We start from the raw sequence: 25,981 nt of genomic DNA, 5'->3' as shown, positions 1-25,981 counted from the left end.
GGTGCCCTGGATGGGATTCTGCAATAGAAAAGGGACACTGGGTAAAAACCAAGGAAATATAAATAAAATATGGATATTAGTTAATAATGTATTAATATTGGTTCATTAATTGTAACAAATGTACTATACTCACATTAATAATAGGGGAAACTGGGTGTTGGATATGTGGGAATTCTGTGTATGGTCTTCACAACTTTTCTGTAAATCTAAAACTATTCTAAGAAATACATTTTTTTAATCAAACAGTTCAAAAAGATATTTAGCGGAAAGTTTCCTTCCCACTCCTGCAGCTGTTCGGTCCTCTTCCAGAGAAATACACTGTGTTTCTCCCCAGGGATGTTCCAGGGAGGCAGTATCGTTTAGTATTAACAGCCTGGAGGCCACAGCTGGATGGCTGGTTCTCGAGCTTGATCTCTGCCAGTTTCTAGCTGTTTCTACCTGTGAGACCTGGGCAACTCCTCAGCTTCTCTGCACCTTGTGTCCTCAAAGATAAAAATCCTCAAGACTATTGGAAGGCTTAAATGTGTTAATAATGTATACAGTAAGTTCCTTATAAGTGGTTGCTATAATTATTATGAATACAAAAGCAAATATAGTTATATAACAAATGTGTTCAGAAAAAATATCCAAAACTTGTAAATAAGGCCAAAAAAGTTACCAAGTGCCCTTTCAAAGATATTTTAGATCCTTAGCTAATAACCTTACCTATAGGTCATCTAGGGGAAGTTCACTTTGTTTGACATACTATTTGCTATTGATTAGGGCCCAGACTCCCTAAAACATGAGGTTAACCTGTTAAAGATTGATAAATAGCAAATTATTTTTGTCTGCTAGAAAAAAATAAAAACAGTTATGGTCTTACTGCCAGGTAGCAATTAACTTGTTTGTATCTAACTTTGCAATATGATTCCAGTATTCTTTTCTCCACTGACTGTCATTTTTTTTTTCTTTGATCTATCCTGCTAGTTCACTCATTAGGTAGTTAAAAAAAACTTGGTACCCAGTGTGTATTTGCATTAGTCATGTTTATCTTTGTGAAAGTTTTACTTTGACAAATAGGAACACACTGTTCCACCCCTCAGTTATTTTCACTTAATACATCTTGAAGATAGTTTCATATCAGAATATAGGTTCCTTATTCTTGTTTTATAATACACTGTATAGAATATACTATATGGGTGTACAGTAATTATATACCTAATCAACTTAGCAGTCCCTCCCCTTTTTTCTTTTAGAGTCAGGGTCACCCAGGCTGGAGTGCTGTAGCAAGATCATGGCTCACTGCAGCCTCAAATTCCTGGCTCTAGCAAATTGATCTTCCTACCTCAGTCTTCCTGGTAGCTAGGATTACAGGCATGTGCCACCATGCCTATTTAAAAAAATTTTTTTGTAGGGACAGCGTCTCACTATGTTGCCCAGGCCAGTCTCAAACTCCTGGGCTCAAGTGATCCTCCTGCCTCGGCCTCCCAAAATGCTGGGATTACAAGCATGAGCCACTGAGCCTGTTGATGGACCCTTAGGTTGTTTCCACCCTTTTACTGTTGGAATCGACGTTGTAATGAATGACCTTGTATATAGGTTGAGAGCAGATGCACTTAGGCAGAGGTGGATGGGAAGGCAGAAGAGGCTCTAAAGGGAAGAGGAGCCTAGGGAGAGGCCTGATTACCTGATCCCAGCCTGGCCTAGCCCTCCTCCTCCTGCCTCCTCCTCTCCATCCTGAGCTGCTGGTATGGCCAGAGAGGAAGGGCCAGACATCGATGCCCTGCCTGACTGGGGTTCCGGTTGCACTGGCTGGAGGATGAAGATGCCTTAGAGAGGAGGATCTTGGGGACTTGGGGCCTCGGGCTGGTACTGTCCCTGGGCTGTAGCCACTGAGGACACACACTCAATATGCCCTGCGGGCTCTGGTAGGGGACAAAGGCTTGGGGTCCAGGGACTACCGGGGGAGGGGAGGGAGCTGGGGGAGGGGGCGGGGCAGTACCTAGCAGCTCTGGCACAGACTTGCTTCGGGTGCCCAGTGTAGGCGGGTGGTCAGGGCACAGAGTGTGGCAGGCAGTGGTGAGGAAGGGACTGGCCAGGCTGGTCGTGAGAGTCACAAGGTGGTCCAGGACACCCCCCTCCTGAGGGGACTGGGCAAAGGGGAAGCTCAAGGTGCCCTGTAGCCGCTCTAGGAGGGATGGAGCAGCCTGGGCCTGGGCCTGGGCCTGGGCCACGAGCCCCGCCAAGGCCGGCCACTCGGGCTGATAGTGCTGGCTGAGCTGCTCCGCTTGTGGCCGCCGCAGCAGCTGCCGGATCCTCCACACTGTGTCGAAGCTGTCGGTCAGTACTGCCCACTCCAGGGCTGTCTTGCCCCTAACAGGATCCACTGCTGTCAGGTCAGCACCTGGGTGGGGGGCGCGGGGGGATAGGGGTGATGTGGGATGGGATACAGATTGGTGATTTGTGGAAGGGCAGGTTCTTTAGCAGCAAGATCGACTTGGGTTAGATTCAAAACCGTAGAGTCCCATCCTATAGAAGCTGCAATCTTGGAGGCCAGTATTGCAACCTCCTGTTTAAGAGACGTGAGGAGACTCTTTTCCCTCTAGAGGAGACCTACTATGGGTCTCCAACCTGGAGCAGAATAGGGAATGCAAGGAGCAGAGCAGAGAAGCGGTGTGCAGGTGGCCCAGGACAGGTGGTGTCCTGAGCTGCACCCTCTGGGGTGTTCTGCTGCTTCCCTCTCCTGGTTCTCCTCTTCGTCACCACACCCCTCTAATGGGGGGGGACAGTCACTCTGAGACAAAGGAAGGGGTGTGGAGCTCCCCCCTTTCTCCCCAAAAACCCAGTCTGGTGGGGTGGGGCAGGGAAAAGCTGGAGGCTGGGGTCCCCCAGAGTGGCCAGCAGAGGGCAGTCCCACCTTGGGGAATCCTGGGGCTCACAACTCCATGGACAATGTGAACTTCACCCTTGAATACTCCACACAGCCACACACCTCAACAACACTTCACTGTGTCCCCTGGAAGCCTGGCTTGAGCGAAGACATCTGCCCAGTGCCACTCTGCTAGTGGCAGGGCCGGGACTAGAACCCAAGAATCTGGTTCCAGACACCAGCCTTTTTTGTTTTAGGTTTTCCACCTGGGCTAGGTCACCCTCCCGAGCTCTCCTTTCTGGGCCCCCCACCCACAATGGAAAGAGAGCTAGTTTTCCACCTGGGCTAGGTCACCCTCCCGAGCTCTCCTTTCTGGGCCCCCCACCCACAATGGAAAGAGAGCTAGCCATCGCTGGGTTTTGTTGATTGTGGAGAGCCAGGCACGCTCTCCTCCTCCAGGAAGTTGAACTAGGTTGATCCTGTAGCTCCACCTCTCTCCTCTCTGCAACTAGATGATAGCTGACTTACTGTCAGGTGGGGAGGCTTGGGGGAGGGTCTGGAGGCCACACAGCTGCTCCAGGCCTCACCTGCCATGAGGAGGGCAGCCACGCATTCAGAGCGGTCCCGCATGGCAGCCTTCATCAACGCTGTGAGCCCCCGCTGGTCCCGGCGCTCCAGGTCCAGGCCCGCATAGTAGTTGACCAGGAGACTCACCAGAGGCACGTGGCCTGCAGGGCACCGAGAGCAGAGCTTGGCCCCCTAGAAAAGGGGTGAGGAGGCTCCAAACCCACCCTCCACCCAACTTGACAAAGCCTGCACAAGAGAATGTTGTCCAACGAGTGTGGGGCTGTGCAGGGTGGGGGGCTGGTGGAGGGTGGAGCTCAGCAGCCTCGCACCTGCTTGGGCAGCCAGCATGAGTGCTGTGTTCCCATCTTTGTCCTGCTGGTTCACATCCAGGAAAGAACAGCGGCTGAGCAGGGCCACAACATTCCCGAAGCCGTGGTAGCATGCGACCATGAGGCCTGTCTGAAGGCAGGGCAGCTCAGTCCCCTGATTTCCTCCAGGGGCTCCCCAGGCCCCCTGTGCTCTCTAAACCCACATCTGTCCCAGAGGCCTTCCAAACCCCCCTGAAGACCCACCCTCCCCATTCCCTTCCTCCTAAGGACTGGCAGTAGGTCAGGAAACTCTAGCAGGGAGTCAGATCAGGATGGTGTGGTGAGGAGACCGAGCTGCCCCTCGCTGTCCTGGGTAGCACCTGGGGCATCTCACCCTCCCATTGCGGTCTGCCTGGGTGGCCTCCTCTGGGGAGACCCCACCATCCAGTATGGCCTGGAGCTGGGTGGAGTCATTATGGACACAGGCCCAGTACAGGGCCCCCAGCCCGCAGCCTGGGGCAGGGGTCTCATTGCTGGGACAGGACAGCGCCTCAGACATGTCCAGCCTTCCCCTGTGCAATGGCCGCTCTTCCTCTTCCAGTCTGGGGGCAAGAAGACAAGGCCCTCCTCAGGCAGTTGGCGTCTATAACACAGAATGGAGAGGAGCAGTGTCTCCCTGAGTCCTGGGTGGAGGGGGGGGGGTGGAGGTGGTGGTTCCCAGCAGCTGCATGGCCCAACCCTTGCCCCAGGGAAAGCCTTTATCCCAGCAGGTGTCTGGCCCCATCCTTGGGGAGAGAGGACAAGCAGTGGCCAGTAGATCTAAGTGGGCAGGGTAACTCTACTCTAGGTCAGGACCCCAGTGAGATTCACGGAGGTGGGGGGTGGTCGTTTTTCTTGCCCACCGGATCTTACCTGGGGTTTGGAGGGTCTCTGTGAGGCAGTCATCCTGGGGCACAGCCTTGGGCCAACAGCATCTCCCAGACTTCTCCGAGGCAACCTGAGAGGCTTCCTTCCCAGGAAGCAACGCAGGTGACAGATGGTTGGACTTTGAGAAAAAGCTGCTGCAAACACCTCAGGGCTGAGCTGGATCAAACCGGGTTAGGAAGGGATTGGGGGCCTGGAGGGGCGGGTGCTCTTGTCTCAGAGCGGACCAAGACCCGCCCCAAGATCCTGGAGAGTGGGCGGGGCCTGCTCCGGGAAGCCCCTCCCACCTGGGGCGGGCTCTGAAAGACTCCCCGCCCAGGACGAACGCAGGCACCTTAAACCTGTTGAGGATACCAGCTGTGCTCCCAAATGGAGGCTTCCAAGATGGAAGGTTTATGGGGTCTCAGAACCCAGCTCCGAGAACCTGAAGCTCCCCCCATCCCCTCACGCCCCCCTGCTTTGATGGAGTGGAACTTGGGGAGGAGGTGATGGTAGAAGAGGGTATGAGTGAGTGCAAACAGTGCAGACATCTCACTAAACAGGGTTGGGACTCTCAGAACGACTTGGGGGTGGAGGCCTCCAGGAGTCACCTGGACGATCAAAACGGTTCTGGGGAAATCAAAACATGAAGAATTGTCAAATTAGGAGTACAGAAATTATGATATATTAAACTTAATAGATTAGTTTTGGTATGGTAAATTAAATATGAAATATTTACATTAAATTGTATTGATTTAATAATTATTAAATTAATATTTAAGTTAATATTAAATATTAAATTCAGTGGCTTGGTTTTGGCCCTCACATGTGGAAAACTGAGCCAATTATATTCCTTCGTTTGTATCACGCTCACCATCAGACTATACAAGACCTCTCATTTTATTTTACTTTATTTAGTTCCTCTCTTTCACCCTTAATCCCCACACCCCGTTCTCCTCTTCCCTTTACTAGTTGGCCCTTATATATTAATATCCTTGAAAATGTGCATTTCATTGAAAAGGTAGCATTGATTTGTGTGTGTGTTTAACTAACATGTTATGAAGTGTGCTACAGAGCTCATTGTTTGTCTTTTTTCACTCAACACTGTGTTTTTAAGATCCACCTTGTTGCTTTATGCAAGTGTATCGGCTAGGTGATACGCACTGGCGATAGATGGGCTGCTCCATATCAGTCCTGAACTCCTTTTAGTATTTCTTCTGAACTGCAGAAACTGGAAAGCTAAAACAACACTTTCCAGATTCCTTTGAACTAGGAATCTGTGGCTTAGGTTCTGCTCTTGCGCAAGATAACAATTTGGAACAGAGCTACATAACATGGGACATCCGTTTTGCTGTCACAGGTCACAACAGCAGCAGTAGGCCTCTAGTGCGCAGCTTCCTGATTCATCATCTTCCCTTAGTAGAGACTGTTGTTTTCCCACTCACGGGCGGAGGTCATATGACTCTCAAAGCTGGGAGTTGTCCCTGGACCTAGAGCCTGCTTCTCCATCCCTTTCTATTTAAACTAACCAGATTTATTTCTGTTGGCTGCAATTGAACTCTGACACACATGGCTTCAACAGGAGTTTATTTTTTCACACATGATAAAAAGTTCAGGGATAGGAAGCTATTGGTGTTGGTTAAGGAATTTGATGATGTCAGGGCCTTCTCTGGGATTCTCTTAACTTTTCCTCAAGATGACTGCTACATCTCTCTCTAGCCATCAAAGTAAAATGCAGTAGATGCACACTATGGAATTCTGTGCACCATTTAGAAGAAATCTACCAGATTATATGTCAGATATCTCTCATTAGCTGACACAAGCCTTATGCATAACCCCCCTTCTCTCTAGTCACCTTTTAGTTAGGTGTGATCATGTAACACAATTTTGGCCAATGAAATGCATACAGAAGTCTGATGGGCAGGGCTCCAGAGAAAAACTTTGCTCTTTTAGTAAAAAATGTGGGGTGCACTATTTTCTTTCTTTCCCCTTCTTCCCACTGCATAGGATTCCATAGTATGCACCTGCTATGTTTTACTATCCATTCTTCCAGTAATAGATGCCTGCGTTGCCTCCAACTTCCTATCACTACAAATAATGCTGTAGTGAATGTCCTTGTACGTATCTTGTTGTTGACCTGTGCACAAGTCTCTGAGATTTCTGGGTCATGGGGCACATGCATGCTTATTGATGGGATACTGTGAGCTTGCTCCCTGTTTTGCAGTGTGCCCACCAGCAGTGCATGAGAGTTTCCTACATCCTTGCCAACACTTGTCATTACTCAGCTATCTAAGTTTTGTCAATCAGATAGTCCAGAAAGATATTGTGATATTGCTATTTCACATTGAATTGTTCTGATTGTCAACAAGGTGTGCATATCTCCACATGCCCTCTTTCCTCTCCCGTGAATCGCCTGTTCATCACCCTTGCCCAATGTTCCATTGGATTTTCCTGTCTTTTTCTTATTGATTTTTCAGGAATGCCTTTTAATATTCTAGATAATAAACCTGTTATCATATGAGTTTTAGATATGGCAACTGTACTATAAACCTTTCTGTTAGCTCTATCCATGGTTACCTTAATTGGAAAAAATTCTGAATTTTGATATGGTTAAATTCATTAAAATTTCTCCTTATACTTTGTGCTTTGAGGTCTTGTTTAAGAAGAATTTCCTATTCCAAGATCACAAAGATCTTTATTTTTTAAATTAATCTTGCAGCTTTATTTTTACCATTTGGTCATTAGTTTATCTGTAATTCACTTTTATAATATTGAAAAAGGGCTAGGCATGGTGGCTTGCACCTGTAATCCCAGCGCTTTGGGAGGCTAAGGCTGGAGGAACACTTGAGGCCAGGAGTTCAAGATCAGCCTGAGCAAGAATGAGACTCCGTCTCATTTTCTATTTAAAAAATAGAAACATTAGCCGAGCGTGGTGCTGTGTGCCTGTAGTCCCGGCTACTTGGAGGCTAAGGCTGGAGGATCACCTGAGCCTAGCAGTTTGAAGTTGCAGTGAGCTAGGCTGATGCCACGGCACTCTAGCCCAGGTAACAGAATGAGACTCTGTCTCACAAAAAAACAACAAACAACAACAACAAAACAAAACTTACCATGCAAAGATTCTATTGATGTTCAGAAGTACCCAAGTTTGTAAATACCTGTTTTCTGTTATGAAAATGAATAAAACCAAATATTGTTCCCAGTTAAAGGATTAAAGTATGAATTCTGTACTGCATGTTACTGCACAAAATGTTAAGACCTGACACTGGTGTGTCTCTGGGTGTATAATAAAAATAATTGGTTTCTTTATTCCAAATTAGATGACTAACCAATTATGAAAATTTTAATAATTAGATATATTTATTTTTCAAATTATGTTTTTCAATTTTGAATTTAAAGAAGAATCTCTGATATATATTGTTATTTTATCTGCAAATATCATATGAAAATAAAGTAGGAAGAGAGTTCAATTATTTTGATTTTCATTTTTAGTATTTCGTTTTGGTGGTTAGTAAATTAATAGTAAATGGTAAATTACTAAATTTCAATTATTTTGTCTTTACATTTTTTTGTTCTTTGTCAAAACTTCTTGGTCATTTTTTATACTTTCTGATGACCTGCAGACATTTTCCTGCTTGATTCTTATTTCTTTAAACATATGAAACATGGTTATTTTATATTCTGAATGCGATCATTCCTATGACTGAAGACTTTGCACGTCAGTTTCTGCTGTTTATGATTTCTGCTAGATCTTGCTCATAGTGCTCTTTTTCCGCTTTAGTGTTTAGTGATTTATTTTTACTTATTTATTTATTTTACTGTGAGCTATTTACCTGGAAAATGATGGTGGAAATTTCTCGAGGTTGAGGATGAAGAAACCCCATATTCTTCTTTCAGAGAATATGGGGTTTGGGTTTTTTTTTTTCCTGCCAGGCACTTAGAGGTACTACCAGTCCTGAGCCATTTTAACTAAATACCTGACTAGGATAGTTTTGGACCACCCAAGGTAATGTGAACTTGGGCTGTAGATTAGCTCAAGGATCAGTTAGGGAAGGGTTACAGCTCAGGGCAGGGCCTCCCCATGAGTTTGGCACTGAGGCAGCTTCTTTCAAGTCCCCTAGCGGTGAGAGTGGGAAAGATTTATTTCAGGTTCAACCTCCCATTAACTGTGTACCCTTTGGAGTCACAGCTTTTTAGAGAAATCTCCTATAAGACTCCTTACTTTGATTCCATCAAAGATAAAGTCTATGGGCTGGGCGCGGTGGCTCACTCCTGTAATCCTAGCACTCTGTGAGGCCAAGGTAGGAGGATTAAAATAATTTCCATTTATATCTTAATGAGCATTTTTACTTGTTTTACTCAGGAAGACCAGTCTAGAATCCAGCCAGTCATATTATTGGAAATAGAACTTTCTTTAATCCTAATTAATTTTTTAAAAAGCCCAATAGGAAAATGGGCAATTGATTCACAAAAGAAATAAAAATGGCCAATAAATATATGAAAAGATGCTTAACATCACAAGTAGGCAGGAAAAGGCAAATTAAAAGAATAATGAAATATTACTTTTGGCCCACCAGCTTAGCAAAAATTAAACATTAATAATATTAAGTGCTTACATTGTGGGGGAATGTAAATTAGAGAAATATTTTTGGAAAGCATTTTGACAGTATCTGTCAAAATACCAAATGTACATACACATTGACCCAGATAATCTGCTTTTAGAAATCTTTTCCAAAACAGTACTTGGATATGGAAGCAAAGAAATTCTGGATATATGCAAGCATTGTTTGTAATAATAATTAAAAAATTAGAAACAAACGTTCATCAATAGGGAAAGGGCTAGAGAAAGTGTGACATATGAAGATTATGCTTGCATTAAAAGGGAATAAGATAGATTCACACGGACTGCCCTGAAAATATCCCTGAACCACGTTGTTAATAGCTTGAAAAACAAAGCCAAATGTAATATACACATACACACAGGTACAAATATACTGTGTACATATACATACATATACATTATGTGTGTGTACATGTGAGCAAGTGTGAGATTAACTACTTACGCTTCTTTGTAAATGCACAGAAAAGGCTGGAACAGTTCTCAACATTGGTTGTGCAATGTAATCACTTAAGAACTTTTTAGAAATAGTGATACCTGGAACCCACTCCAGAGATTCTGAAGTCGTTGGCCTGGGACATAACCCAGGCAGGAGGATTTTTTAAGTCTTCTCCTGTGGTTCTCACATACAGCCAACGTTGAGAACCATTGGACAGAACGATGCTCATTAAATCATGGTTAACTTAAAGAGGGAGAATAGAAGGCTGGAAGGAGACCTCCATATTTTTGTTTTGTTTTGTTTTGTTTTTTTGGTTTTTGGGTTTTTTTTTTTAGACAGAGTCTCACTCTGTTGCCCAGGCTAGAGTGCCATGGCATCAGCCTAGCTCACAGCAACCTCCAACTCCTGGGCTCAAGCAATCCTTCTGCCTCAGCCTCCCGAGTAGCTGGGACTACAGGCATGCGCCACCATGCCTGTCTAATTTTTTCTACATATTTTTAGTTGGCCAATATTTCTTTCTATTTTTAGTAGAGACAGGGTCTCGCTCTTGCTCAGGCTGGTTTTGAACTCCTGACCTCGAGCAATCCGCCTGCCTCGGCCTCCCAGAGTGCTAAGATTACTGGGGTGAGCTACCACGCCCGGCCTCATATTTTGTAAATGTTTGACTCTTCCACCAAGATAATTACTACTTGGTAACAATTGGAAAAAAAGGAAAAGAATCAGAAGGATTTCTCTGTTTCCTCCTCTTCCTCCCCAATCTCTCCCTCACAATTATCATTCCATGGTGCTATCTCTAATTCATTCATTCAGTAACTATGAATGGAAAACTATTGTTTCAGGCACACATTTCAGCTCTTGCGCTTTTCACACTAGTTATCATTAATCTTGTTCGTGGCTGTTTTCCTCGCCTTGGTCACCTCTGTGTCTCCTGCATCCAGCGTTGTGTCTGCCACTCAGTAAATGTGCGCCCCTTGCCGGACTCTCCTCTGGCCTGAAGAGCCCTCCAGAACTACGGGAGTGACTGTCAAGGGATAGGGGGACTTGAACCTGTGCAGAAAGGCCCCAAGGACACCTAGCTAGGTGAAAGGGGATTTCACATTTTGCTTTTCAAATTCTCTTTCCCCCAAGCCTAGAGAACCTACTCCAGGTCCATCCCAGACCACACACAGCCTCCACCTGGGTCCTGTTTCTGCAAGGCCACTCACAGCCAGCAGGTGGCAACCATGGGCAGGAATTGAAAGAGCGCGCCCACCCCCGCAGACGAGGCTATAGCGGAAGGTTATGGGGTCAGATGCAGGGACAGGGTCTTGGCAGATGCACAGGAGGAGGGTGGTGGGGTTCCAATTTTGGCCTAAAGGAATGGGAGTTATTTCTGCAGTTATTTATGTATATCGGCTTTAGCCAACCTGGCGAGGTACCCAGAAGGTGCGTGAGGTTTCTTTTACCTTCCACCTGCATCAGTGCCCTGTGCTGAGGTGCCCTGTTCAGGCCTCCCTGCTCAGGAGGGCTCCGTGTGGGTCTCTTCCCACCCTGTGCCCAGTTCCCCAGGCTGGGTCTCGCCCCTCCCTGTGGCGTTGCTAATAGAGATGCCTGTGGTCGTGGAGGAGTGGAGGTTGCTGGCTAAGGTGTAAAATACTGGATCACACCTGGGTGATACAGGTACATTTCAGTCAGGACTTCTGAGGTCTCCGTGTGGTAGCATTAAGGATTAAAAGTAGAGGAAATTTACAGGTGATTTTTAGCGGCTGGGTTGGACGGGATTCTCCAGCGTGCTCCTTTGTCTACGGCTCCGACCTCTCCTCAACTTCTCCCCCTTCAGTGTCTGCTGCTGATACTCCTCTTTCTGTCTGTCTTCCCCTTTCTTCAACTTCTGATCTTTCTCATCTCACTGTCTGGCTCTTTCAATCTCTCTAGCCCTGTATCTCTCTGATGCTGTCTCTTAAGCCCTGATAACACGCACTGTCTGGAGCCTGTCATGCTGTATCTTCAGCCATCTAATCCTTCGGGCTGGGCTCTGGCCCAGAGTCTCAACTTGCAGAATTCAATCAGAAGAGAAGGGGGAGGTTTGGGGGAGCACAGTGGCAAATCTACAGAGAAGGAGCTCAGGAAACTTTTGAGTCTGGTTTGTAGCATGGACCCATCACCTTTAGGGAACCGAATGTACCGCCATCTCCTGCTTTCCCTCTCTTCTGGGATCTTTTTCCAGCAGAAGCCCCTCTACCAGCCTCCAGATGTGATGACAGGTATAGCTGGGCCGGCAGTCAGTGGGGAAATGGCCCAACATGCCACTTAGCAGGGTGAGGCAGAGAATGGAGGAGGTAGCCTCTGACCCCAGCTCCTGCCCCTTCTGGGGGTCCAGTGTGACCTGCCATAGGTCATGCCCTTTACCCCCTAGCCATGATCTACATCACAAAGCACACAGTTTGTAACTCAGTGCTGGCTAGGAAGGTCTGGGATTGATTTAGGGCCCTCTCTGATCAGCTCACCCTCCCTGGACTATGGCCCCTGGGGTGGGGGTGGGGATGAGGGTCATGGGTGAAGTTCAGGTAGTGGGGTCTTGACCACCACTACATCATCATACCTGTTGCAGATCCTTCTGTGCTCCTAGCAGATTGGAGGGGCGGTCCAGATACATGAGTTAAAGACTCTCAGTGACTAACCCGTTCTCTCCATCTCAGCTCAGGGCCATCCTGTGGGAGCAGTGTTCATTGTCTAGTGGGTGTTTGGGGACAGGCTCCTCAGGGTTGAGGCTCAAGGCATCTTACAAAGCAAAGAGGGCCTCAGTGCCCACGGAGAGGACAGTCAGTTAAATGCTATGTAAGCCCCTCCACCCATCACCACCAAATTTTGTTACAGTGAGCTGCTCAGAGCCAGTCTCCCAGCCTGGGTTCCACAGTACCCCCCCCCCTCCACCTTTCCATTTATGTGTAGCCTGGTACATTTCATGTTGCTACTTTCCATGCATCCATCATTTCCTTCTGGAGAGATCACTGAAGAATATCCTCTACTTTGGGCATTTCAAACTTTTTTGACCATCATCCACAGTAAATACATTTACATCTGGATCCAAGACACATGAACATATAAATAACTAAAAGCAAAGTTTTACCAAACTCTGTGATGCACTGTGATGTTTCTACTCTATTCTATTTTGTTGGAAGAAAAAAAAAAGTTGTTAAAATGATTTTATGGACAACTACTGGGCTGGAATTTATAGTTTATAATAAGTAATCTCTTATTTTTTTATGCCTTTGCAAATTTTAAAGCCCATTTCACAAATACAAAAATCCAATTATTTTCATAAAAGCCAATGAGAAAGGTAAGGCAGGGCTTTTCATTGACCCATTTTACAGATGAGAAAACAGAGACTCAGAGGTTAATGGACCTGCTTGAGATCATCCAGCTGGTGAGTGGCAAGGATGGGCTATCCAGTCAGGTCTTCTATATACCTGTCCAGGGTCCCCTATGCCCTGTAGCTTCTCCATTTCCCTCTCCTCCATTGCCCTCCAATCCAGTTCATTGTCTTTTTTGAGTTTGAAGGCCATCTCCTTCCGTAGGGAAGATGGAGGGACATAGTAGCTGAGTAATTCTGTTTTCCATGTCATCTGTTAACACTGCGCCATCTGTCAATTCCACCCTCAGCCTCACACTCCTACCCAAGAGGCCAGAGTGGGGGAGGAGGCCATTTGCCTGGAGTCTGGACCTCCAGGGCCCCTCCCACCAATGGACTCAGAACACCCACAGAAAGCTCATTTTGCTGCTCAGAACCAATAGCAGTGGGCTAGAATTACAGGGGACAACCTGGGAGCAAGCTGGGACCAAGGATTTTCTCAGGTCAGCAGGATAACACTTGAGTCACCCCTCCCCTCTCAGGGTCTTCATGCTATCTGCTACCGGCCACCCACCACCTGGGCTGCACCTTGGTGAGGCTCCAGAGCTGAGAGGAGGGCAGCTGATTCCAGCGCAGGAGCCCTGCATGCGGCCGAGTGAGGGCACAGTAAGTCCACCTTACAGGGGCCCAGGCAGATTTATGGGGCCTCGGGTGTGGCTGGCTGTTACTCAGCCTCTGACTTTTTAATTTCCCAGGCTCCTGGCCCACCCCGCCCGCTCCCCAGAAGGCCTTTGTGCAGGACAATGAGGAATCTATAAATTCCGGGGGACAGGGATGTGGGGGAAGGGAACACCAGCCACTTCAGCTCCCCCATCCACCCTGGGGCCCTGCATAGATATCAAGGAGTGGCTTCCCAGGGCCTGCTCCATCCCATCCACCCTGGAGCCCCAGGAGAAGGGTGGGCAGAGCCGAAACACTGTCTGGACAGATGAAGAAACTGAGGCACAGAGGCAGAGGATGTCTCTAGTCTCTCTTTCGTTCCCTCTACCTTTCACTCATATATCTATCCTCCTCCTCTTACTTGTCCCCCAGTCATTCCCTCACTCAGGCAGTCACTCAACAAACACTGATGGAGCTCTAGTTCTGTGCCCGGCCAAGTACAGAGGAGGCAATAACTGGTGAGGCCCAGGCCTCCTGCCCTGGGGGACCACACGACAGTGGCCCGTTATTCTAGGGGAGCAAAAGCACAACTTCCAGCCTCAGCTTTCCCAGCTGGTAACCTGCATCCTCTCCCTGGTCCCTGTCATCAGCAAGCCCTCTGCAGCTGATGAAGCACTTTTGAGTTTAAGCCTGAGGATGGCCCTGGGAGTCAAGTATTACACATGCCTCACCCACCATTTTGCTAATGCAGCCTCAAGAGGGTAAATGGTTGTCCCAGATCACCCTCTGGTGGGTTGCAGAGCTGAACCAGACCAGGCCCTTTCCTCTGCACCACCTTGAGTGCTGTGGGGACCCAGAGTATGCATGGGCCTGGCCTGTGGCTAACCTTCCTCTTCTACCCCTTGCCCAAGCTAGCACTGTGCCCGCCTCTGTACTGATCTTCCCTGGTGTAGTCACCTTCCTGCAGTAGTTACTAAGTGGCCCACACTCACCCTTATATTTACCCATATATCTGTTGTATGGTAATAATATTAATAATTAATGGATTCAATGCTCACAATGCATGTGTGTGTTTTGCTGTGTGTCCTGGTGTGAATCTGTGTATACAGGGTATGTCTACTTGTAAACTAAGGATATTAGTGTCTACTTCATAGGGGAGTTGCATGAATTAAGTTAAACCATGTAAAGAACTTAGAATGATGCCTGACACATAGTAAGTGCTCAAAAAGTGCTGAATGCCAAGATTATCATTATAGTAAACCACCAGTCTGCACGTGTGTGCAAGGCATCTGGGTGTTTCCCCAGGTGAACACAGGTGTTTGCAGTTGGCCCCACCCCGAGAGGTGACCAGATAGACTAGCATCCAGTTCTCCAGGAACTCCATCTTCCCTCAGATGTGTGGGATATGTACAGAGCACTTCCTGGGTTTGAACCAAAGACAAGGTCCCGGCACTCATGAAGCTGACACTGTGGTAAGTGAAACAGACCACAAACCAACAGAATAAGAAAGATAATTACAGAATGTGGTGAGGCCTGTGGAAGAAATATGTAAGATTAAGTGACATACTGGATCAGGCATTTGGGGCCGCTTTAGCATTGTGGTCAGGGATGATGGGAAGGTGACATTCCTGTGAAGGAACAGGACAGCAAAGGGACCAGCAAGGCCATGGCCAGAGGTGAGGGAAAGCTTGTCAAGTTCAAGGAAGAGAAAGGCAGCCAGTGTGAGTGGAGGGCAGAATGACAGGAAGAGAGGCCAGTGGAGGCAGGGGCCAGGGTAAAAATCTGGGGCTTTCTTTCCAGGGAAGCCATGGGTGTTGGTTAAGCAGGGAGTGACATGCCAGGTTTTTTTCTGATTTGTATTTTTAAATGTCTGCCTGGCTGCTGTGTGACTTGATTGTTGGGGAGCCTGGGAGAGCAGACAGGAGCTTTGCTATTGTGCAAGGCAGTCATAGGGGCTTGGACAACTGGGGCCAGGGGCTAATTTAAGATCTATCTTAGAGACAGAAGGACAAGATTCAGGGTGAGGGTGGGAAAGGAATTGAGGAAGGGGGAAAGGATTTCAGGAAGGGGAAAGGACCAAGGAGCCAAATTGGTTGTTTCCACCCTGTGCCAGAAGAGTCCCCCTGCCCTCTTTGGTCCTGCCTCTGACCTGCAAGGGCCAGCCCTCGCCATTTGCTCTCTGCTGCCTCTCTACTATCAGCAGCCCCCAATCAAGGGCAGTCCAGGCTGGCTCATTCAGGCTCTTGGTGAGAAAATGTGCCCCCTGCCCTTCTTCAGAACGAGTCAGCACCTGCCAATGGAACCCCATTAACCCACAGCCACGCCCCACCTCCTTGTTTAGGTCACAATCTGTACAACCGCACAGCTCCCCTCTCCCCAGTCTGGGTCACCCTCTCAACCTGAAAATCTTTGAAGCTTTGAGAACCTGCAGGCCCGGGACTTGTTGGGGCTCTGGCCTTAAAACAACTTTGGGGGCAGGGGACAGAAGCAGGGGATTGGCCTTTCCAAAGGGGCGCCTGTCCCGGGGTAAGGAAGTGCGTCCACCTGGCACACACACCCCTTCCCCGAGAAGCTAGGACGCCCGCGCACAGGCGGCCAGAGCCACCACTCCCGGACCGCTGCCCCCGCCGGCCTTTGGGCCGAGGAGGCCGCCGCCCCTCCCTCCCGAGCGGGCTAACGAGCCGATCTTCCGGCCCCGGGCTACGGCGGGGGAGGGTCCGAGCCGTAATTGCTGCCATCTGCTCCTCCTCCCGCCCTCTTCCTCCCGCAGCCTGGGGGAGGGTCCGAGGCTCGCGCTGGCCGCAGCCCCACCTCGCCGAGCGCCCCCTCTTACGCGCACCCCGAGCCACCGAGGGGGCGGGAGCTCCAGGGTGGCCCGCGAAGCGTCCGCGGGCAGCGCAGGTGACCCGAGAGCACCTCGCCAGCCTCTCCTTGGTGGGGGGCGGGCCCCACTGCGAGTCACAGGGCGCTACAAGACACAGAGCCCCGGCGCTGGGATTCCGCTCCTAGTGGAGGCAGGACTGGGGCAGGATCCGGGCTGTCCCTCGGCACTCGCAGCGCTGACGTACGCGCCTGCCCCTGGTTGGCGCTTGCGGCGGCATGTGGACGCTTGGGGGGGGGGGGGGCGCGACGCCAAAGCCCAGCCAGGGCTGGTGGGGAGGAGCAGAACTTGGCTCTTCAGATAGGGCTGGAATCCCCGCCGGCTAGGGGACCTTGGGCACTGCTCAGAGCCCTAGTCCTCATCTGTAAAATGAGGACCCGGTGCCTGCTTCTTGGGTGTGTGCCTGAGGATTGGATTCCACAGAGTCTGAGAAGCCAACACCTGTGGGGGGTGGGGTGGGGGGGCAATTTGTAGGGCGATCTGGGGCGTCAGGCCCACCTTAGGCTTGGGAAGTCCCTGGGGCTGGGACATTGGTGACAGGGTTGAGCTGGCACTCTGGAAGGTGCTGTGACAGAGCTGGGGACCCATAGGAGGTGAAGACTCTGCCGTGGAAGAGGGAGTAGGGGCTACGAACAGGAGGCTGGTGCCAAGACCATCTCCTGGAGGTCTCTGCAACCCTGGTGACTCTGTGTCTTGCAGCACTGTGTGACTGTAGAGGTGAAGATCTCTGATGATCTGGGGTGCTCAAGGAATGTTTGTGGATCACCCCCCAGAGCCATCGGGGTTTCAAACAATCTGCCTCATTTTTCTCATAAGAACACTTTTGCCCAGCACCCTGAGTCCTGATGTTTTGCTCTTTTTATTATTTCTTTTCTTTTCTTAGAGATGATGTCTTAATATGTTGCCCAGGCTGGTCTCAAACTCGTGGAGTCAAACAATCCTCCTACCTCAGCCTCCCAAGTAGCTGGAGCTACAGGTGTGCACCACCCCTGCCTTGCTCCTTTTTTTTCTTCTGAAATTCTGTTCACTGTAATACAGGGCAGAGCAGAGCACCCCACTGCCCTGCTACAGGAAGCCACTCACCCAGATCCCCTGGTGACACAGATGTTTGTCCTGTCTAGGACCTAGAACCTCACCTTGTGGCACAGAATGCCTGCTGCCTCCACCTCCTGCAGCCTTGCTGACTCCAACAAACCTGTTTGTCACAGAGGTTAGCTCTAAGCTACATCCCTCCCACAGCCATCACTGCCATCAGCCTGCTGGCCTGATCCTTCAGCACAGGTGAGCCTTGGGGTGCCAAGCAGGCCTCCTCGCAACCCTGGAGGGGCTGTCACTGAGGGTGGGGTACAGTGTGAGACATTTTGGAATCCTAGGGACCACTGGACAACCAGAGGGCAATTGCCTTCTGCAGGGGTCAGGTGGATGCCCCTGACTCAGTGGCTTCTGGGCTGAGGTTAGAAGGAGGAATAGAAATTTGCCAGGGGCGGAAGAGGAGAGGTGGTGCTCCAGCAGAAGGAACAGTCTGTGCAAAGACTTGGAACTGTGAAAGTCTAATTGCACCTCTTTTTTTTTTTTTTTTTTTTTTTTTGAGACAGAATCTCGCTTTGTTGCCTGGGTTAGAGTGAGTGCCGTGGCATCAGCCTAGCTCACAGCAACCTCAAACTCCTGGGCTCAAGCAATCCTCCTGCCTCAGCCTCCTGAGTAGCTGGGACTACAGGCATGCGCCACCATGCCTGTTTTTTCTATATATATTAGTTTTTTCTATATATATTAGTTGGCCAATTAATTTCTTTCTATTTTTATAGTAGAGACAGGGTCTCGCTCTTGCTCAGGCTGGTTTTGAACTCCTCAAGCAAGCCGCCAGCCTCGGCCTCCCAAAGAGCTAGGATTACAGGCGTGAGCCACCGCACCTGGCCTTAACCGCAACTCTGGAAGAGTAACAAGTTTGATGTGCCTGGAGCAAGAGTGTTGGAGGGAAGGAGACACTGGGATAAGATGGGGACAGGTATGTGAAGGGAGTCTGAAGTGACACATGTACCAGACCAAGGAATTTTGACTTGGCCTGGAACTTTGACTTGAGTTTGTTGTAGCAAATTGAAGGGTCTGCACAGGAAGGGGCAAACAGGAACATTAATGGCCAAAGGGGTGGAGCTGACAGGAAATAAAATTAAAAAGCCAGTGCCAGTGTGGTGATAAAAAGGCTATTCACTCACCTGAGTCTCAGACCTGGGAGACAATAGGGCCTGGTGGGGACCATGGTGCACAGGTTGTCTCAATGCAGGAATAAAAGCCTCATGTTGTCAGATATTTTCAAGAAAAATTAGAAATGTAGATTTTTGTGTTGTCTCCTGGCTTTTAAATGTTGACAACTATTTTTAAAAATTTTTAAATTCTATGAGTGCCCAAAATACACAACACAAACATAACTGGGGACCAGATTTGGCCCATTGGCTGCAGAGTTGCTGGAAAGCCACTGGAAGTTTTGCAAGGAGGGAGATGATCTAACAAGCCTGAGTTTCAGGATGCCTGCTCAGGGGCAATGTGGAGGAATGGCCTGGTAGCAGAAGGTCAGTGGGGGCAGTTGCAATCGTCCATGCCAGAAGGGCTGAGGCCTGAACAAAAGCAGCTGACCTGGAGAGGAGGGAAGACTTCCCCTACAGTGTAGGGGTCTTCAGGGATTAGCCTACCCTAGGGATTTAAGGTTTTAAGTCTCCTATCCTTTTATCCCCTTTAAGGGTTTGCAAAAGAAAAAAAAATCAAGTCATGGGTGAAGAGGCCTAATTAAAATGGAATGGCACTGAAAATCCCCAAGGCTGGGTGCTGGCAGACCACCCTATGGGGCTGGGTAAGACATTCCAAAAAGCCTGTAGAGGGAGGGGCCCTGCTGGGGGAGGGGCTCAGGAATCTGGCCTGGCCTTCAGGAAGACCCCAGCCAGCTCTAATGGGAACCACACATGGGGTGAGCTTGGAATCCCAGATTGCCTATGACGTGGATTTGGAATTGGACACTAGGCTGGGGTCACTTCTGACCCGCCTAAGTCTGAGGCCTCCCAGTCCTAGCTCCCTTCCTAATCGCTGCCAGACGCATTCTGCCCTGCACCCAGCCCTGAGGCCTGCCCAGATCCTGGAAAGGGGTTGCTTTTTGAGCCCCATTTTCTGCTGCTAGGAGAGCATGTAAGCCCTGGGGGTGTAGGGTGTTCAGAGAATTCAAGGCTTCCTGCTGGGTCAAGGGTTGATGCCATCAGAGATAGCAGACCAAGAAGTTCCTTCCAATGTCCCCCAAAACAGTGTGCCCTGAACTTACACCCCTGCTGGAGCCCTGAGCTGCTTCTGGCCTTGTAGAGACTGGTGCCCTCAGCCTCCATCCCTTGCCTGCAGCATCTGTAGGGCACTCTGTGGCTCTGTCAGTCTTAGCCTGTCCCCATGCCCCACAGGGTTAATTTCTTGCACCATCCTCAGGCATCAAGAGCAGGGACAGTCCAATGGGCAGGGGAAGAGCCCTTCCAGCAGGTGATTTGCTCCCAAGGATCCCAAACAAGGAGGGAAGTGAGTCTCTTCTAGCATACTTCCTGATACTTTTTCCTCCCCCTAACCCAAACACCTTCTGGCCTAAGAACTGGAGCAGTGTGGAAAGATGTTTCAATGTACTGTAGGCCAGGACCTAGAATAACCCTCAGCCCTTGTTTGAGTGGCTCACTCAGTCTTAGGGCCATGGCTGTCATCACATCTGCTAAACCCTCTTCATAGCCCCCTGACTGTGGTGTGTATTTGGAGGAGAAGGGGTGCACTTTCTGCTTAAGTCCCTGACACTCCCAAAGACACCCCTCCATGCCCTGGTGCCCAGCCCCCTCCCCCTTGGTACCTTCCTTGAGAACTTCCAGGCAGCCTGCTCAGCATCAGGCCAGGGGCCCAGGAGCTGGGACAGGCTGCATTCCTGGGGGAAGGGAAGAGGAGAGGAGGACTGTAAGGAGCCCCCTCCCTTCCAGCACAGACCCCCTGCGGCCCAGGCTGACGCTCTCTAGTCATGCTGAAGATGGCCAGTGTAGCTCCAACGGAGCCCCCTGGCAAAGGCAGCAGGGCCAGGGCAATAAGGGCCCCTCCTGGCCTCTGCGGAGGATTAAGCCTTCTATATCCTGGAGCTATTCCACTCCTGCTGAGACCTAAGGTTCTTGCATTGATAGGAGCTCACAGTGGGCAGTGCGTGTCTGTGAGGTGAAGTGACCAGACTGGGAGGAGACACAGGGGAGGGGACTAGGGCACCCCCTTGGCATGACTTAACACAACATTCCTTCTGCAGGGCAGCACAATCTCCCAAGTCTCTAGAGAGGGCTCAGGGACTTCCAGAGAGAATCAGGCCAGCAGGACGGAAACAGGCAGCAGTTGTAGGAGAGTGCTGGGGAAGAGGGTGCCTCCTCGGGACTGGGGATTCGGGTCGTCTCTCTAACCCCACCCATCCCCATCCCCCAGCCCGGTTTCGGGAAGCTCTCCCAATGAATATTTAATAGCTCAGCGCTAGGCCTGATTGAATTTTAATGCAGGCGACCCGAGTCCGGAGCCCAAGTCCAGGCAATTAGTCAGGAGCCATTAACGCTGACGGCGCTGATTTATGGGCGGGCCCAGTCCGGCTGCCAGGGCAGCCCTGGCTGTCGGGCGGCCCGCGATTGGGCGGACAGGATCTCCCGCATGAACCAATCCGTCCGGCTGTCTCGGCCTGCTTTGCATCTCATTTGCATGGCACTCCCAGTGGGCAAACCTGGGCGGTGGCCTGTGAGGGGGCCCCGGGGCAGGTTGGGGGAATGGCCGGGAGCGCCTCCAGGGGCCTGGCCAGGATTTATGGCTACGCCAGGAAAACTTCTCTCCGTTTTGCACGTGTAATTCTATTAGACAATCCCCCTGTTCGAGGAGCCTCCCCCCATACCCTAGTTCATTTCTGAGGGAAAATTCCAGAGGAAAAAGGAGGGAGCAGACACTAGGGCCAACGTGGAAACTGGGCACAGCTGCTGCGACTCAGGACCTAACAAGGGCTCTGCAGTTAATGGACAGGAGGCTTATTGGGCCCTTACTGTGTGCCCGGCACTGCACTTAGTAGGCCTCCCACCTTCCTGCTCACTTCTCCTCCTCCTCCCGCTCCTCCCTCCCCATCCCTCACCCCCTCGCCCCTCAGGGGGAGGTTCTGCACTCACGCGCAGGGGGTTGGGTTTTCCGGGTGCTGGATTATGCCCCAGAGGGGTAATGAAGTCACGGGGCTCTTGGCGAGATGGCCTCCTCCCCTCCCCTGCCTGCCCCTCATCCCCCTGACCTGTGTGCACGAGCTGGGACTCAGCCTGGAGTGCTCTATTGAACTATGCCGACCCCTTAAATCATAGGTCAAGGATTTAGCCGGCCTGTCTGCTGCCACTCTGGCAGGTGGCCTCCTCCTCACCAGCTCCACCCCTTTCCAAGCCATTATGCACTGCGGACGTGGTGGCAGGTGGCATCTGTCCCTCACCAGGCCAGCTTCCCCAAGGGTCCAGGCCTCATCTGAGCTGGCATGGAGAGAGCCCGTGGTCCTTACTGGGGGCATGAGCAATGGAGCGGGGTGGATAGAGCTCTGGGCTGGGAGGCCAGTTTCTACAGGGCAGCAATGGAGAGGTTGGGGGGGATGGGGAGACATTAGTCAAGGAAGGCTTCCTGGAAGAGGCAAGGCAGATACTGGAAGGAAGGGAGGGGGCGGGTGTGTCAAAGAAAAATAAAAGGAGAGGAAATCCTCTGCAGGGGAACATCCTGTTTGAGGCAAGAGAGGGTAAAGTGAAAGCTCACAGAGCTCCATGCTTGCCAGCCAGCTGTGGCTAGTACTCTAGCACAGTAGCTGAGCATGACGCTGCCTGCCGAGGCAGATGCGGCAGGGTGTGAAGGGATGATGAAAATTATTATCACGATTTAATGAGCACCTACTATGTGCCAGGCACTATGCTAAGCACTTTAAATATATTATTTCATCTACTGAATTAAGTATTCTTAGAATTCCCATCTTACAGATGAGGATACTGCAGCTCCAAGAGAGGTGGTAGCTTGACTGAGATCACGTAGCCAGTGGTGGCAGAGCACTTGCTTTTGTCCACTACTCCGTGCTGTTCACAGGTAACTCAAACTCAGCTTGCACTCCTCTTTTTACCCCCAAAACCTGTTCTTCCTCTGTCTCTTATCTCCTTCTACTAGTATCTACCTGGTGATAAAAACAGATACTGCACATAATCTTTGCCAAAAGCCTGAGAAGTGATCCCATCTACATTGTCATTCATGCCTGAGTCCTTGGTGTCATCAATCATTTACAATCCCACATCTGCTTCCTAAAGGTTCCTAAATTCTGTTCCCTCCTCTCCCTCTGCCTCTGCTTGGTTTATGCCCAGGTCATCCTCACCAGGGCCAGGTGAGGTAAAATGGTGCCTTACTGAGCCCTCACTATGTGCCAGGCACTGTGCTAGGAGCTTCCCTGCGTTTGCCCTTCGCTAACCCTCACCAGAAGCCTAAGAGTAGGTCCTTTGATTACTAGTGTCTCCATTTCACAGGTGGAGTGGGTAAAGGTCAGAAAGCCACAGCTGAACTGGCATGATGGTGGAGCAGGCAGAAAACCACAACAGATCAAGCAGAACCTCTGCATCTCTAGCCCTTCTCAGCTGTTTCTCGAAACCCAGTTTCCTAGGCTGGGTCTGTGCCCCCATCCCTGGGTGCCTCTTCTCCTTTTTGACATAAAGGATTGTATTTCTCTGGGTGTTTGGGCTTTGAGTTATGAAAGACCCACCTTAAAAATGGTTTATACAGTGTTCATTATGTCACAAAACAAGAATTCCTGAGGTGAAGCTGTTGGTTAATTAGCCCAACAATGTTACCAAAGACCTAGGTTCTTTCCTTCCTTGTTTCTTGCCAATTTTCTTTCTCTCTTTTTCTTTCATCAGTTTTATTGAAATATAATTTATAAGCCTGAGCAACATAGCGAGGTCTCATCTCTGCAAGAAATAGAAAAATTAGCCAGGCATGATGTTGCACGCCTGTAGTCCCAGCTACTCGGGAGGCTGAGACAGGAGGGTTGCTAGAGCCCAGGAGTTTGGAGCTACAGTGAGCTATAATGATGCCACTGTACTCTAGCTCTGGCCATAGAACAAGACCCTGTCTTGGAAAAAAAAAAAGGAGTATAATTTATATGCAATAGAATGTATTAATATTGTATTATACAATATGAATGTATTAATATTAATGTATTATAGAATGTATCATATACCTGGTAGCCACCATTCCCATCAAGATATAGAACACTGACATCATGTCGGCAAGTTCATGTCCATAGGCAGTCAGCCCTTCCCTCACCCCCCGCTACAGGTAAACACTGATATGATTTCTATCTCTATAGACCAGTTTTGGACGTTCTAGATCTTCTTAGGAATGCGTGCATATTTTATGTACTCTTCTGCGTCTGCTTTTTTGCTTTAGATAATGTTTTTGAGATTCACCCATTTTGTTGTATATATCAATAGTTCATTTTTATTGCTAAATACAATTGCATTCTATAAATATCCTACCATGTTTCTTTCTCTTTTCTCTGCCATCTTCATGATGTTGGTTTTTATCCTTATACCCTGACCTCTCAAAGTCACAAGGTAGGCTGAAGCTTCAGATATCACATGCAGACCACAACAGAGGCCAGGAAAAGATGTTTCTCCTTCAGCCCATGTGAAATCTTTCCAGAAGTCTCCGGTAAAAAAAAATTCCCCTTATGTCTCATAGGCCAAAATTACGTCACATGTCCATTCTTAAACACTAGCAAAGGGGCTGGAATTCCCAGGGATGCCTCAGACTAATTAAGATTCAACCCCTGGAGCTGAGGAGGGGGCTCAGCCTCCCCTGAAGAACTTGGCAGACTGGTTCTCGAGCTAAATCAAGGTTGTGTTAGCAGGAAAGAAGGCCAGTGGTTGTTGGTAAATAACCAACAGTGACTGTTCCAACTGCTTCTTCCTCATTAATAGGATTCAGATTTGGTATAAGAATCCATCCCTTGAGGAATATAACCTGTGTCCAACCCAGCAGTAAATTGTGATGCATCTAGATCAATCCTAGTAATCTGTCCCTCTAACTAGGGATTGGATTAAGTGTGAAGACAGTGGAAGACACGGCTTGTGGCCGCCTAATATTAATTCTCCTCTCTTCTTCCTTAGTGAAAGAATCAAATTTTATTTAGGGTTACACTGTGCCTAACTAAACTAAAAAAAATGTTTCTATGGTTTCTTGCAGCTAGGTATGGCCATGTAACCAAGTTATGCCCAATAAGATGTAAACAGAAACGTTCTGTGGGACGTCTGAGACGGCTGTTTAAGGAAGCTACTCTGCTGAGGAACAACTGTTTGCCCTTCTGCGTTTGCTCCTTTTGATCTATATCATGGATCTGACGGCTGGAACTCCAGCAGCCATTTTGGAATGTGAGGTGAATCTGAGAATGAAATCACATGAGCCAGGTATGCTGACTCACACCTGTTATCCCAGCAACTTGGGAGGCTGAAGCCAGAGGATTGCTTGAGGCCAGGAGTTCAAGACCAGCCTGGGCAACACAGTGAGACCCTGTCTCTAAAAAAATAAGAAAAATTAGCCAGGTGTGGTGGCACACATCTGTAGTCCCAGTTACTCCAGAGGCTGAGACAAGAGGTTCACTTGACACCGGGAGTTCGAGGCTGCAGTGAGCTCTGATCTCGCCACTTCACTCCAGCTTGGGCAGCACAATGAGAGCCTGTCTATCTATCTATCTGTCTATCTATCTATCAATAAACAAATAAATAAATAATAAATGCCTCTTGAGAGGAATTATTGAGCCCACATGGGATGCTTACAAGTGCACCAGCTGGGCCGGGCGTGGTGGCTCACGCCTGTAATCCTAGCACTCTGTGACGCCGAGGCGGGGCGGATTACTCGAGGTCAGGAGTTCAAAACCAGCCTGAGTGAGACCCCGTCTCTACTAAAAATAGAAAGAAATTAATTGACCAACTAAAAATATATATAGAAAAAATTAGCTGGGCATGGTGGCGCATGCCTGTAGTCCCAGCTACTCGGGTGGCTGAGGCAGTAGGATCGCTTGAGCCCAGGAGATTGAGGTTGCTGTGAGCTAGGCTGATGCCACAGCACTCACTCTAACCTGGGCAACAAAGTGAGACTCTGTCTCAAAAAAAAAAAAAAAAAAGTGCACCAGCTGTTTTGTGACCTTGAAGGAAACCATCCCAGGACACAGCAGATATGCTGAGGGTGTTAGAGTACAAATAGGAAGGAACCTGGATCCTTGATGATAGTATAGAGCCTCTGAATTAATCAACCCCCAGCCACCATTCCTCAAGACTTCTTATGTAACATGCTGTATTTCATCGATTCTAAAATGCATATTTGGTCATATTTTAACATTTCTGAAATCAG

At 49.1% G+C, this 25,981-nt stretch overlaps 2 protein-coding genes and 1 long non-coding RNA gene across 4 annotated transcripts in view; 1 reads left to right on the top strand and 2 right to left on the bottom strand.

The window, feature by feature from the left end:
* Nucleotides 1-25,353, top strand: part of LOC105870279 (uncharacterized) — a 34,406-nt gene extending 9,053 nt beyond the window's left edge. Inside the window, exons 1-5 of one of the 2 annotated variants that reach the window (XR_012921441.1) lie at nucleotides 16,487-16,572; nucleotides 17,436-17,528; nucleotides 17,674-17,833; nucleotides 24,180-24,283; nucleotides 24,818-25,353. This is a non-coding gene — a long non-coding RNA (uncharacterized LOC105870279). Of the gene's footprint in view, nucleotides 1-16,486; nucleotides 16,573-17,435; nucleotides 17,529-17,673; nucleotides 17,834-24,179; nucleotides 24,284-24,817 lie in introns of those variants that run through there. The other variant, XR_012921442.1, reaches the window with a different exon arrangement.
* Nucleotides 1-25,981, bottom strand: part of ACVRL1 (activin A receptor like type 1) — a 96,031-nt gene that overhangs the window by 24,827 nt on the left and 45,223 nt on the right. The gene's annotated exons all lie outside the window — the stretch shown is intronic.
* Nucleotides 1,683-16,409, bottom strand: ANKRD33 (ankyrin repeat domain 33). Its single transcript, XM_076006857.1, is given in 9 exon segments — nucleotides 1,683-2,383; nucleotides 3,460-3,576; nucleotides 3,745-3,874; nucleotides 4,118-4,349; nucleotides 4,351-4,366; nucleotides 4,636-4,784; nucleotides 5,183-5,256; nucleotides 15,821-15,961; nucleotides 16,350-16,409. Coding segments are annotated over 9 exon segments (1,620 nt in total).

The sequence above is a fragment of the Microcebus murinus genome, chromosome 10, assembly GCF_040939455.1.
Source record: "Microcebus murinus isolate Inina chromosome 10, M.murinus_Inina_mat1.0, whole genome shotgun sequence".
Taxonomy (NCBI): Eukaryota; Metazoa; Chordata; class Mammalia; order Primates; family Cheirogaleidae; genus Microcebus; species Microcebus murinus.
Note: the sequence above shows the minus strand (reverse complement) of the source record. Positions and strands in the feature narration are given on the sequence as shown.